The sequence below is a fragment of the Hipposideros armiger genome, unplaced genomic scaffold, assembly GCF_001890085.2.
Source record: "Hipposideros armiger isolate ML-2016 unplaced genomic scaffold, ASM189008v1 scaffold_152, whole genome shotgun sequence".
NCBI classification, from domain to species: Eukaryota; Metazoa; Chordata; class Mammalia; order Chiroptera; family Hipposideridae; genus Hipposideros; species Hipposideros armiger.
This window is the reverse complement of record NW_017731502.1, coordinates 1464506-1477179: the sequence shown is the minus strand read 5'-3', so window position 1 is coordinate 1477179 and position 12674 is coordinate 1464506. Positions and strand designations below refer to the sequence as shown.

Sequence of the window (12674 nt, the reverse complement as noted above, 5' to 3'; positions counted from 1 at the left end):
CCCCCCTGTGGGATCCGAACCGGGGCCCTCTGGCGTCCCAAGCCAGCTCTTAACCATCGCACCACTCGGCTGGCCCCCATTTACATTTCTTAAATTTCCCTACTAAATCTTCAAGTAAGTTTATGCCACAGGAACACATGCTGTATTTATTCTGAGACACCTCTTCTCTCCTTCAACATCTTAGGCCTGGGGGTTTGCCTCCTTCCTCCCTCTTCCTTTTTTTTAAATTTTATTATATGATGTATTTGTTTCTTAAATTTGGGTTTAATTTACATGCAGTATAATGCACAGATCTTAGGGTTTTGACAAATGCAACAACGCCTAGATCATTTAATAGATTCAAACATTTCTATCACCCCAGAAAGGTTCCTCCTGCCCTTTTCTATTCAGTCCCCTCCCTCCTAGAGGCAGCCGCTCTTCTGATTTTTCACATCATAGATTAGTTTCCTCTGTTCCTGTAGAATGTACCCTTTCTGTCTGGCTTCTTTCTCAATATGATGTTTTTGCACCTTCTTGTTTTTGAGAAGCTCAGATTTAAGGAGTTGGTGACCTTCTCTCTTCTTTTAGTTTGCAGTGTTTGGTGTGATTTGCAATTCATCTACTTTGCTTTTCCTCCATGGTAGTAGAAATGGGTGGGATTTGAGCCTCAAGCACATGCTCTTCTGCTTACTGGCCCTGTTGTCTTAAGCACGTCACTTGGCTTTTTCAGATCTATTCTGTCATCTGTAAATGGGTCTTTTGTGAGGATTGAATAAGATAATATTACTGAAAGGGCTTTGTATGATATTTAAGCAGAATCACAAATATTTTAATATCAGTCCAGGGAGATGAAGGAAATAGGTGCGTGGCTACTTAACAGCCTCTGCTTGTCTTAACAGGTCACCTTTGGCTCTTCCGAGATGCAGGGACATACGATGGGCTTCTGGTTAACCAAACTGAACTGTTTGTGCCATCTCTCAATGTTGATGGACAGCCTATTTTTGCCAACATCACACTGCCAGGTACTGATGTTCCATCCTTTTAAAAAGATAAGGCTGTTGTACTAAGTAGAAGATAGGCCACTTGTGGGATTCAAGCCCTTGCTGATTTTTGCCAGATGCTCGACAAGGTATTAAAGCTTTCTGTTCTTATTCTCCACCGTAAATAAAATGGAAGTAATGTATTTGTAGGTCCTGTATTCAGCAAAGATGTCATAGTGTCTCAAAAGCTCTTTGGGCTTGTCAGAGGTGGGCTAAATTAAAATTGTAATTTAATTCTACTCTGATTGTAGAATTATGAATGCCTTTTGTTTCTCTGGCCTTAGAGCAGAATTCTGCCCTGGAGTCTCAGGGGAAGAACAAAATATAGAGAATGAGATATCATGGCTTATTTATATGACTTTTAGTATTATATTTTAAAATGTTATTTAACCCAGTGAAGCTCACAATGCCAATCAGGGCTTAAAAAAGAAAAATCACTGAATTGAACATTAACCTCATAATTTACCACTTGTTTAAAACTCAAGTCATCTTATTAGGTTGAACCCTAAGAAACTGATGTTCTTGTGGGTTAAAAAAAACCCACCCAAATACCTGCAGCTTTATAAGGTTTAAACTAATATGGGTATATAGACCCTGTTTTAAAGAAGTGGGTAGACAAAAATGATCATTGATAAGTTAGATGGAATAAATTTTGCCTCATGGGATACCCTTAAGGAATAAGCTCCCCAGTGAGTATAAAATTGGATTTAAGGTCCCCCAAAATCCAACTATACACTCTTTTGGTTATCTATTGCTGTGTGACAACTACTCCAAAACTAACAACAGTTTGATTTGTTCATGATTCTGCAGCCTGGGCTCAGCACAGCTAGGTGGTTATTCTGCTCACTGGTGGTTGTCGGTGTGGCTGCCTTCTGCTGGCAGGTTGGCTGAGGGCTCTCCCATGTAGCCTCAGTGCCTGTTCCTCTTTGTGTGGTCTCTCCTGCAGGGTAGCTCAGGGCTTCTGAGAGAGTAAAAGCGGAAGTTGCCAGGCTTTCTTACGGCTTAAGCCCAGAATTGCCACAGTGTCACTTCACCTACATTCAGTTATTAAATTAAAGCACATCACAGGCCCAGCCCACTTTCAAGGGGAAGTTACTACACAAGATCATAAATATCATGAGATGTCCACTGGGGACATCAAGTCACACTCTGCCACAACACATGTACTCACTTTTTTTTGCCCAAAGTAAGGTCCATCTGTAGTAAATGTAATTGCCATAGTTGGCAAAACCTCTTGCTCATTCCTTGTCCCAAGTCCTTCCTGAGTCTGCTGCTGAGGATTTTGGTTTTCTGCCCTTGTACAGTGTACACCCTGAAAGAGCGATGCCTTCAGGTTGTCCGAAGCCTAGTTAAGCCAGAGAATTACAGGAGACTGGACATCGTGAGATCACTCTATGAAGATCTGGAAGACCACCCGAATGTGAGGAAAGACCTGGAGCGGCTGACACAGGAGCATATTGAAAATCAACGGATGGAAGAGGAGACTGAAGATTTTAATTGAAATTTGTACTCCTGAGTCTCAGCTTTTGATGAAACTGACTAGTCTTGATCTAGATATAGAGACTGGTTACTTATTTTCAGTTTCAAAGTGTCTCATTCTTGGAGTAAAAAATGTTCCATTGCTTAAAAGAAAGTTAACTGACTTCACTAGGTATTGTGATGTTTAGGGGCAAGTATCACAAAATGTAATTTAATACCTGCCCTTTTTAGAAGTATTTATCAAGGGAAAGTGGTTGCATTTTTGCCTCTTAGTAAATCAGGAAAATTTCCAAGGACTTTTGTGTAAGTACAATAATTCAATGAGAATTGTAGCATATTCTTTGATTGTAAGAAAGCAGTGGTATCTGCTTTAAATTGCTGTATTGTGGTTGGTGATGTGTCCACCTCCCACTTTGAGAAGACCAAGAGTCCTTGAAGCAGGGAAAAATCTGTTTCCTCTTTGAGACCCCAGTGCCTCGCACATTATGAGCCTTCATCAGTGTTTGTTGAATGAACAAATCAATGGATACTTTGGTAGAAAATGTTTGCTCTTTTTTGGGGGGGAGGGGGTCAGTGGGGACCTTAAAGTGTGTACAGTAAATGTTTTAAAGGGAATCATTTTTATGGAAAGCACTTTTTATAATTTTCTAAATTTTGCGCTTTTTTCTGTTCACTGTTGTTACAGTGCTGTTTTATTTCTGTTTATAAACCAGGATTACCTTTCTAAAGTTACTGTGATAATAGCTTTTTTGAAACTTGACATGTGCACAGAAAACAGGAGAAAATAGCTGTCCTCTTGTTTAATTCTAATATTAAGGAGCTACTACTGTGCTGTATATAGGTTTTTGCCAAGTATGGGTTATTTGTTTCTTTTTGTAAATGTATGACATTTCTGTTTGGTTCAGCATTTTCCATCAGGCAGGATCTGGTGAAACTCTGCGCCTGCCTGGAGGAGAGGCCTAAGCCCTCTAACCTCTGGGAAGTTACTCCTCACACACAGCGGAATACTTTTATCAGGCTTCCTTTTTTTGTAACTAATAATTTTAAAAATCCAGTAGAGAAAATTTCAGAAAAGACAGAAAAGTAAAAGAAAGAAAATGATCACTGTTGATACACTACTTAAATACAACCACTAACTTAACATTTTGTACTTTTGACCCTTTTTAGGGCAACTTTTGGTTTGTTTTTACATAGTTGAGATCATATTATACATACAGTTTTGTATTCTTTCTCATTTAACTTTATAACTTAATATTTTTCCATGGTATTGTAAGCTCTTCATAGACATTAGTACAGGCTTCCTTTTATAAATGTTAGGGTATTTCTTGACATCTTTAGTTCCTTATGCTAACCTTTGAGCAGAAATTCCTGGGCTGGCCGAGTGGCTCAGCTGGTTAAGAACTCACTTGGGAGCGCCAGCTCTGAGCAGCAGGACTGTGGTTCGGATCCCACATTGAGGGCCAGTGACGCTGCGCCCTCTACAGCTAAGATGATGAACAACAGCTCAACCTGGACCTGGAGCTGGGCTGCTGTGAGTCACCAGCAATGGTGTAGGCTGCAGTGGGGTTGCAGTGGGCTGCCGTGAGCTATGTGAGTGGCTGGCAGCCAGTGTGAGCGGCCGACCAATGACTGGCAACTGATTGCCTCACCCAGGAAGAGTGCAATGATAATACCAACATGGGCCAATGAAGCGGTGTCCTCCACAACTAGACTGAAGGACAAAACAGCAATTTGTCTACCTGTCTGTTCCAAATTTCCCTCCCCAAATTTCCCAATTAAAAAAAAAAATTCCTGTGCTCTGAAATCACAGTGAATTGAAACAAATGCCCTATAGTTTTCCCACTATACTTTTAAGTTTCACTCAATCTTATTCCCCTTTTCCAACATTCTGCAAATAAGTTGGATTTTTTTTAAGCATGTTGTAGTAATCAATCATTCAGTGATGCACCTCTAACTATCTAATTTTTTTTATGTTGAATTGTTGAGTACAGAAGGCAGCTGTTCAAAGGTGCGATAGGATGGGGATTTAAGGAAGTCTGCTGGTGCTGGATTAGTTCAACATTGGTTTTATTTTTTTAATTCTGTCTGTGTCAAAATGAGATTTCATGTTCCTCTTGTTAAAATATGCAGTTTGAGTACTGTGTTTTGTGTTGTCTAAGAAAGATTGAAGACTTGTAGCATGAATAATGTTTTTCATTTGAAGTCTTATGAATGTATTAAATGTATGCTCATAGGAGACTGTGGTGTTTCCTATTTTGAGTTAAAAAAAAAAGCTGTTCTTTAATACATTAAAGGGTGCTGAGTAAAGGAAATAGGTAGGGTGTGTGTAGTGTTATTTTAACCAAGCTCTTCTCTCTTGGAGAGTTGTGAAAGCTGTGTTTGTTTAAAGGCTTAAGGTGGGGAGACAGCAGGGTAGCAGACACAACCAACTAGCTTCATTCTCAGTCCTCTTTCCAACCCTGGATTTTTAAAGAAAACATTGTTTCTTTTAGCTTTATTTTTCTCCTAAATGAAATATCACTAAAAAATTTAAGCACTACAGAAAAGTATTAAGAAGAAATGTATTCACATTGGGAACAAAGTTTTTTTGTTTTTGTTTTTTCATGAAAACAGAACTAAACAGACATCTCACTGAAGAAGATACACAGAGGGCAACTAAAGCATATGAAAAAATGCCTCACATCATACGTTATTAGGGAAATGAAAATTAAAAGAACAATGAAATACCACAAGGCACCTAGTAGGAAAGCCAAAATCTGGAATACTGCGCACCAAATGCTGACAATGCAGAGCAACAGGCACTCCCATTCCCTGCTGGTGAGAATGCAAATGGCACAGCCACTTTGGAAGGCAGTTTGGCAGCTTCTTACTAAACATACTCTTAACAGGATCCACCAATTGTGTTCCTTGGTATTTACTCGAAGGAGTTGAAAAATGTCTAAAACTGCACATGGATATTCATAACAGCTTTATTCATAACTGCCAAAACTTGGAAGCAGCTAAGATGTCCTTCAGCAGGTGAATGGATAAACTGTGGTACATCCAATGGAATATAACAGCACTAAAGAGAAATGAGGTGTCAACCATGAAAAGACGAAATTCAGATGCATATTACTAAGTGAAAGAAGGCAATCTGAAAGGTCATGTACTATACGATTCCAACTATGTATACAACATTCTGGAAAAGGCAAAATTATGGAGTAAAAAGATCAGTGGTTGCTAGGGTTTCGAGGGAGAGAGGGATGAATAGAACAGGATTATTTAGAGCAGTGAAATTATTCTGTGATGTAGTATATACTACACTAATTACTATACTATACTATACTATACTATACTATACTATACGTGACATACATTTGTCCAAACCCATAGGATGTACAACACCAAGAGTGAACCCTAAGGTAAACTATGGACTTTGGGTGGCTGTGAAGTGTCAATGTAGGTTCATCAATTATAACAAATGCACCACTCTGGTGGGGATGTTAATAATAGGGAAGACTGCCCATGGGGGCAGGAGGTATATGGGGAATCCCTGTACCTTCCTCTCAGGCTGTGAACCTACAACTCTAACAACAACAAAAAAATCTATTAAAAAAAGAACCAAAAAAGTCAAATGAGTAATATTTCACCAGTGCTTATGTTGAGAAGGTGGTAAAAGGACAGGATACTAGGCTAGAAATCAGTGCCCTAAGGACATGAAATAGGTCTCAGTGTTTTGCACTTTTGACATAGGAACACCAATGTGAGCTTTTCAGATACTTTTGTGCTAGATTTCTCTGTGTTAGCATTCTTAGCACCTTAGTCCCACTCTGTGCTAGTCACGGGGTTGCCTGATATCCCTTCAGTAATTCCCCTTTCTGTTGGAACATCTAAACTCTGCCCAACAAAATATTTTCCTGGGGGCTCCCTCCCTTCACCACACATAGCCAGCAATCCATTGGTAGAGCACAGAAAAATGAGATATGTTTGTGATGGTAATCAAGAGGATTGGGCAATAGCACTGGGTATATAACAGAAAAATCCACGAAACTGGTTTCAGAATTTGGAACATGAAACCTCAGAACATTATCTGTCAGCTTAACATACAAACAAATAGCAATATGCTCTCTCCCTAGTCTTTAGGTAGAAAACACGAAAGATTGTTTTGTTCCGGTTGGGAGAAGTTAAGAGTCCTAGAGAACTGAGGCTGTCCCCACAGATGTTAAGAGAGCTAAGACTACTGGAAGACCCAAAGGATGAGACTATGGGAAGATGTTTATTCTCTCTCTCTCTCTCTCCTCCCCCACCCCGAGATAACAGAAAAAATATATAGTATTGGTCTCTGCCCTGGTTCCTGGCACAGGACTTCTAGAACCCTTGCAAATTCCTAAGTGATAAGAGCACTAGGAGCATCTTTTGTTCTAGTGAGGGCACTCAGGGTGGCTCCTGGATGGGGGCTGGTCATCTGAAAGACCAAGCCATGATTGGAAGCTTGGAATTTTTAGCTCCACCCCATCCCCCTACTTGTCCATAGAGGGGACAGGCCAGATATGGATTAATAATTGATTATGCCTCCATGAGGAAGCCTCCCCAAAAACCCTAATAGCACAGGGTTCAGAGAGCTTCCAGGTGGGTGAACATATCCACACCAGGAGGTTGACACACCCCACCTCCAAAGTGTGCTGGGGACCATCACAGACCTTGCTCTATGTATCTCTTCATCTGGCTGTTTATCTCCATCCTTTATCATATCCTTTTAAAAGCTGGTAAATGTGTTTCCCTGAGTTCTGTGAGGTACTCTTAGCAAATTAACTAAACCTGAGGAGGAGGTCATGGGAACCTTTGATTTGTAGCCAAGTAGGACAAATTGTGGGTAACCTGAGAAACCTACTACTTGCGATTGGGCCTGAAGTGGGGTGGGAACAATCTTGTAGGGGATCTCCTAACCTGTGGGATCTGACGCAACCTCCAGGTCAACAGTGTCAGAACTGAGTTAAATTGTAGGACATCCAGCTGGTGTCAGAGAATGGTGCGTTGTGGGGGAAAAAAAACCATGCATTTTGCATTTGGTGACCAGAAGTGTCATAAGTGTTCTGTGTAAAAGTAAAGGAGTGTCGGGCGTCCAAGACAGACTGCCCCAAAACATCCCACAACGGCATATTGATTACATTGAATTAAAGTTACTTGACCAGCAGCTGGTGCCAAAAGGGCACTTTGACCCTTCCTTATCTTCTTGAATGCAGGAAATAAATCTCTGCTGTGAAAGGTGTCCTCGCCACACCTGGAAGACATCCTTATCACTAGGATTAACTCAGAGCCTAAAAGTCTTGTCTAATAAACCTTATTGCCTTTTTTCTAACTTACTACTTTGTTTAAATTCCTCATTAATAAATACCCAAACCTTGTTAGATTCCTTTCTAATGAGCACTAACTTTTTTGTTCTGTCAATTTCTCACACATTTATGGTTTCATTGTCTAAATAATGTAAAAAGTACCCAGTTCGATCATTTCTTTAAACTTCATTTTATGAACTGAGAATCATTTTGTGATTCTCATGTGTGCACATATTAAATTGATTTTTCTTCTGTTAATGTAGTCTTACATCAAATTTTTTTTTTTTTTAGCTGAGCCATCCTGCCACCTGTTGGCAGCTCAGCGGCTGCTCAGCTCGGGCCGGGACTCGAACCGCTGTTGCTCAGAGCTCAAACTCTTGAGCGAGCTCTTAACCAACTGAGCCACTCGGCCGGCCCCTTACATCAAATTTTATTATTTTATTACTAGTCATAAGAAGTAAAGAAGGCTAGAGTGGCAGGAATCCTTACCCCGCTCCGATAGGAGAAATACACAGAAGAGAGAACTGGATTTTGTCCTTCACAGGAGAAGGAAAGACTAGGGTGGGTTTTTTTCTTAATTCACTCCCTCTTTTTTGGACAATGATCATGCATTATTAGAAAAACCAATAAACCTTATTTTTATTAGAAAATTAAAAATATGTGCAAAGTCCATAGAGAAGTTTTATTATTGTTATTCCCTCTTCATCACTCTTTCTTCAAAACCCAACTTCCTGATGTTTCACTGGTTCTCCCTGGTTCTCTCTGCACTGGTTCTCCCTGCACATAATTAGTATTACCTGAAAGCTTTTTCTTTTTTCTTTTTTTTTTTAAAGATTTTATTGGGGAATCGGGGGAAGGGGAACAGACAAGTTGCTGTTGTTTTGTTCTCCACTCTAGTTGTGGAGGATGTGGCTTCACTGGCCCAAGCTGGCACCATCATTGCGCTCTTCCCGGGTGAGGCAGATCAGTTGCTAGCTTTTGGACGGCCGCTCACGGCGGCTGCTGGCCACTCACGCTGGCTGCTGGCCACACATGGTAGCTTATGGCAGCCCACTGCAGCAGGGGACTGCAGCCCACACTGTCGCTGGCGACTCACGGCAGCCCAGCTTCAGGTTGAGCTGTTGTTCAGCATCTTAGCTGTAGAGGGCAGTGTCACTGGCCCTCATATGTGCGATCTGAACCGGGCCCCTCTGGCATCCCAATCCAGTTCTTAACCAACGTGCCACTTGGCCAGCCTCTTTTTTCTTTTTTAATTAATTTAATGTATTTTTTATTTTATTTTATTGAGGAATTGGGGGGAGGGAACAGCTTTGGGAAATTGGGGAAGGGGAATAGACAAGTTGCTGTCCTTTTGTTCTTCAGTCTGGTGATGGAGGACGTTGCTTCACTGACCCATGTTGGTATTGTGATTACTGTGCTCTTCCCGGCTGAGGCCGCTTACATTGGCTCACAGCAGCTCACGCTGGCAGCCGGCCACTCATGGTAGCTTAAGGCAGCCCACTGCAGCCCCACTGTAGCTTGTGTCGTCGCCGGCCACTCATGGCAGCCCAGCTCCAGATTGAGCTGTTGTTCACCATCTTAGCTGTAGAGGGCGCAGCATCACTGCCCTTATGTGGGATCTGAACCAGGGCCCTGCTGCTCAGAGCTTGTGCTCCCAAGCCAACTCTTAACTGATGAACCACTTGACCGGCCTTTAATTATTATTATTATTGTTATTATTATTATTATGTTTTAAAGATTTTATTGGGGAATTGGGAGAGGGGAACAGCATTGGGGAATTGGGGAAGGGGAACAGACAAATTGCTGTCCTTTTGTTGTTCAGTCTAGTTGTGGAGGACATCGCTTTACTGGCCCATGTTGGTATTATGATCATTGTGCTCTTTCTGGCTGAGGCAGTTGGTTGCTGGCCATTGGACGGCTGCTCACAGAGGCTCACGGCAGCTCTCGCCGGCTGCCGGCCACTCACACTGGCTGCTGGCTGTTCACGCTGGCTGCTGGCCAATCACGGTAGCTCACGGCAGCCCACTGCAGCTCACTGTAGCCTATGCCGTTGCCAGCCACTCATGGCAGCCCAACTCCAGGTTGAGCTGTTGTCCACCATCTTAGCTGTAGAGGGTGCAACTTCACTGGCCCATGTGGGAACCGAACCGGCAGCCCTGCTGCTTAGAACTCGCGCTCCCAAGCCAACTCTTAACCAATTGAACCACTCGGCTGGCCCTGGCCTTTAATTTTTATAGGAGTTTATTTGAGTCAAACTTATGACACATGCCAGGGAAAAAGATCTCAAATGCTCCCCCTGGAAGCTGTTTAAAATGCCAGTGTCTGAGCCCCACCCCAGAACAACTGAGTCTGGATCTTTGGAGGTAGGGCTGGGCATGTATAGTTTTTAAAATCTCCCCAGATAATTCTAATGTGCAGTGGGGATTGCAATCCACTGATTGTCATTTCAAGGGAATTAATTATGTAACTAATTACATTTAGTCTCAATAATTGTTCCTAACTGATCTTGCGTGGTAGGGAGGGTGTTGGCCATGGAAATAGCTAATTAGGGGAAGAAATGAACTGTGCAGGATCATAGGAAAATTTTTGTTGTGAAGCAGCATAATAGAGCAGAAAGAATACTTCCTTTGGAGTCAGATTTGGGTTGAATCCTGTCATTTGGCCAATTTGGCTTGGCCAAGTTATAATTGATTTGAGCCTTAGTTTCCTCATCTGTAGAATGGGAACGATAAACTTACATTGTAGGGTAGTTGTGTTGTGGGGGCCCCAGATGATGTATGCTAAATGTCTGGTACTTGGTAGTGAGTGGCAACTCTATTAATTAGTAATAGCAAAGACCTTACTTTGAAGAACTTATCCTATAGGATGGGGACCAAGATGTGCCCCTGAACTATTCAAGCCTCTCTGGAGGAGAAAATCCTAGGACTCAGATCCCCAGTCTTGAGGATGGGGAGAGAAGGAAACTTACCAAGAGCCCAAGGAGGTAGCAGAGAGAGGCGATGCCAGGGCTTGTCTGTCCGTGACTGACCAAGGTTGAACGTGAACCTTCTGTGGTCTTAAAGCCTCATTAAGCAGAAGAGGCCCTGTGGCACTAAGAGATGAGTGCTACAAAGACACACGCTCTGTGCTTGCAGAAGAGAGGGAGAAGCAGGTGGAGGACTCTGCAAATAGAGAAAAAGAGGAAAGGAAGAGGACCCTTATTCTTGTTTGCCCTGGGATGTACGTGCTTTCCCACTCAGACCATCACTGGAGCTTCTCCACCTAAAATTCCAACTTCCACCACTGCTGAAATACGGGACTTCCCCTGAAAAGAAGTCTCAGAACACTGAAACATGCCGCACTTCCAACATTAAGGAGGTGGACTCGCATAAAAGCAATCCTTTACTGGGCTACATAGTTTACAGTTTATCCCAAGCATTTTGGGGTCCATTCAAGCTTCATAGAAATCCTTCAAAGTGGTTGGGGCAGGATACCTAATTTACAAAAAAAATGAATACAAATTTATCTTGTTCAAGAATAAAGAGCCAACCCATAGCTTCAAATTTTCTCTTTTTTACTTACTGGTTTTTTTAGAATGGTGTAAAGATGAAAACCACAGAGAAATGGCAACCTCAAATTTGGCTCTTTCAGTGTTAAGTATTTATAAACTTCATATATGGGATCACTGTAAGTCATTATGCAATAAGATGAGAAGAGGTTGAGTATTTCTGTACTGTTATTTCATCATGTTATAAAAACATGTCTAAGAACTTGCACTGAAAAAAAAAAGAATAAAGAGCCAGACAGATAAAGAGCTGAACTTGGACTCATAGCCTGATAGGATTCTAAGGCCAGTGGGTGCTCTTTTCTTTTTTAAATCAGTTTGATGTCCTTTACTCAAGGGAAAACTATCTATGTATTGGAGGAGTACAGCACCTCATCAGCAGTGGAACACTCTCCCCTGTGCACTTTTCAATATTTTCAATGGCAGCTACCATTTTCCAAGCACATTCTCTGTGCAAGAAAGACCCTGGAGTAGGTGTTCTATATGTGCTGTATAAATCGATGTAATCCATTTCCCCCACTCACAACTCTAAGCAGTAGGAATGACTAGTCCCATTTTACAGGTGTGTAAAGCAAGGCTTGGGAAGTGAAATGGGTTCTGCAGGGTCACAAAGCCTGTTTTTGGCACAACTGGGACTTGGCCCCAGGATTTCTCATTTTCATTTCAGTTTCCTTCTTCAGCAGCCATACTCCATAGCTTATGTTTACAGCCACAAAGTGGTACTCTAGTTACTTATCTGGCCTCGATTATGTTGCCTAACCTCTTGGAACTTATTTACTTCTGTGTAAAAATGGGATAATAATATCTATAGCATAGGCTTATGAGAATTGCATAAAATGATTTATGCAAAGCACACTGTAGATGTAGATAAATAGTAATTATAATAAAGAGGCAGTTTGTAGCCAGCGGTCGGACTGCTAGAGTTCAAATCTCAGCTCAGCCACTTTGTACCTGTATGAGTTTAAGCAAGTTATTTAACCTCTCCATGCCTCAATTTCCTCATCTGTAGATGGGGGAAATAACCACACCTGCTGTATGGTGTCATTGTGAGGAATAAGTGAAATAACCCAGGAGAAGTTTGTTCAATACATACTACCCATTATAAGTTCTCCTCCTACCCTATTTAATAATCCATTTTGCCCCACAGTCCGTCTTACCATATTCTGCTTTCCACTAGTAATATTTATCACCTAAGATAATGAATATGCAATTAGCCACCCCCACTCCCTTTTATTCTCTGACATTACCTATCATCCTCTATAATGCTAAATTATTTACTTATTTAGTATTTTTATTGCTTATTGTCTGTATTCCTCTAGG

At 41.5% G+C, this 12674-nt stretch overlaps 1 protein-coding gene across 5 annotated transcripts in view; it reads left to right on the top strand.

Moving 5' to 3' along the window:
* The window catches only part of VHL (von Hippel-Lindau tumor suppressor), a 71023-nt gene that overhangs the window by 3976 nt on the left and 54373 nt on the right, over window positions 1-12674 (top strand). For 3 of the 5 annotated variants that reach the window (XM_019651111.1, XM_019651112.1, XM_019651109.1), the window contains exon 2: window positions 879-1001. The exons of 1 other annotated variant lie outside the window; for it this stretch is intronic. In XM_019651111.1, the coding sequence (XP_019506656.1) occupies window positions 879-1001 (123 nt within the window). Of the gene's footprint in view, window positions 1-878; window positions 1002-2323; window positions 3941-12674 lie in introns of those variants that run through there. One more of the 5 variants, XM_019651115.1, reaches the window with a different exon arrangement.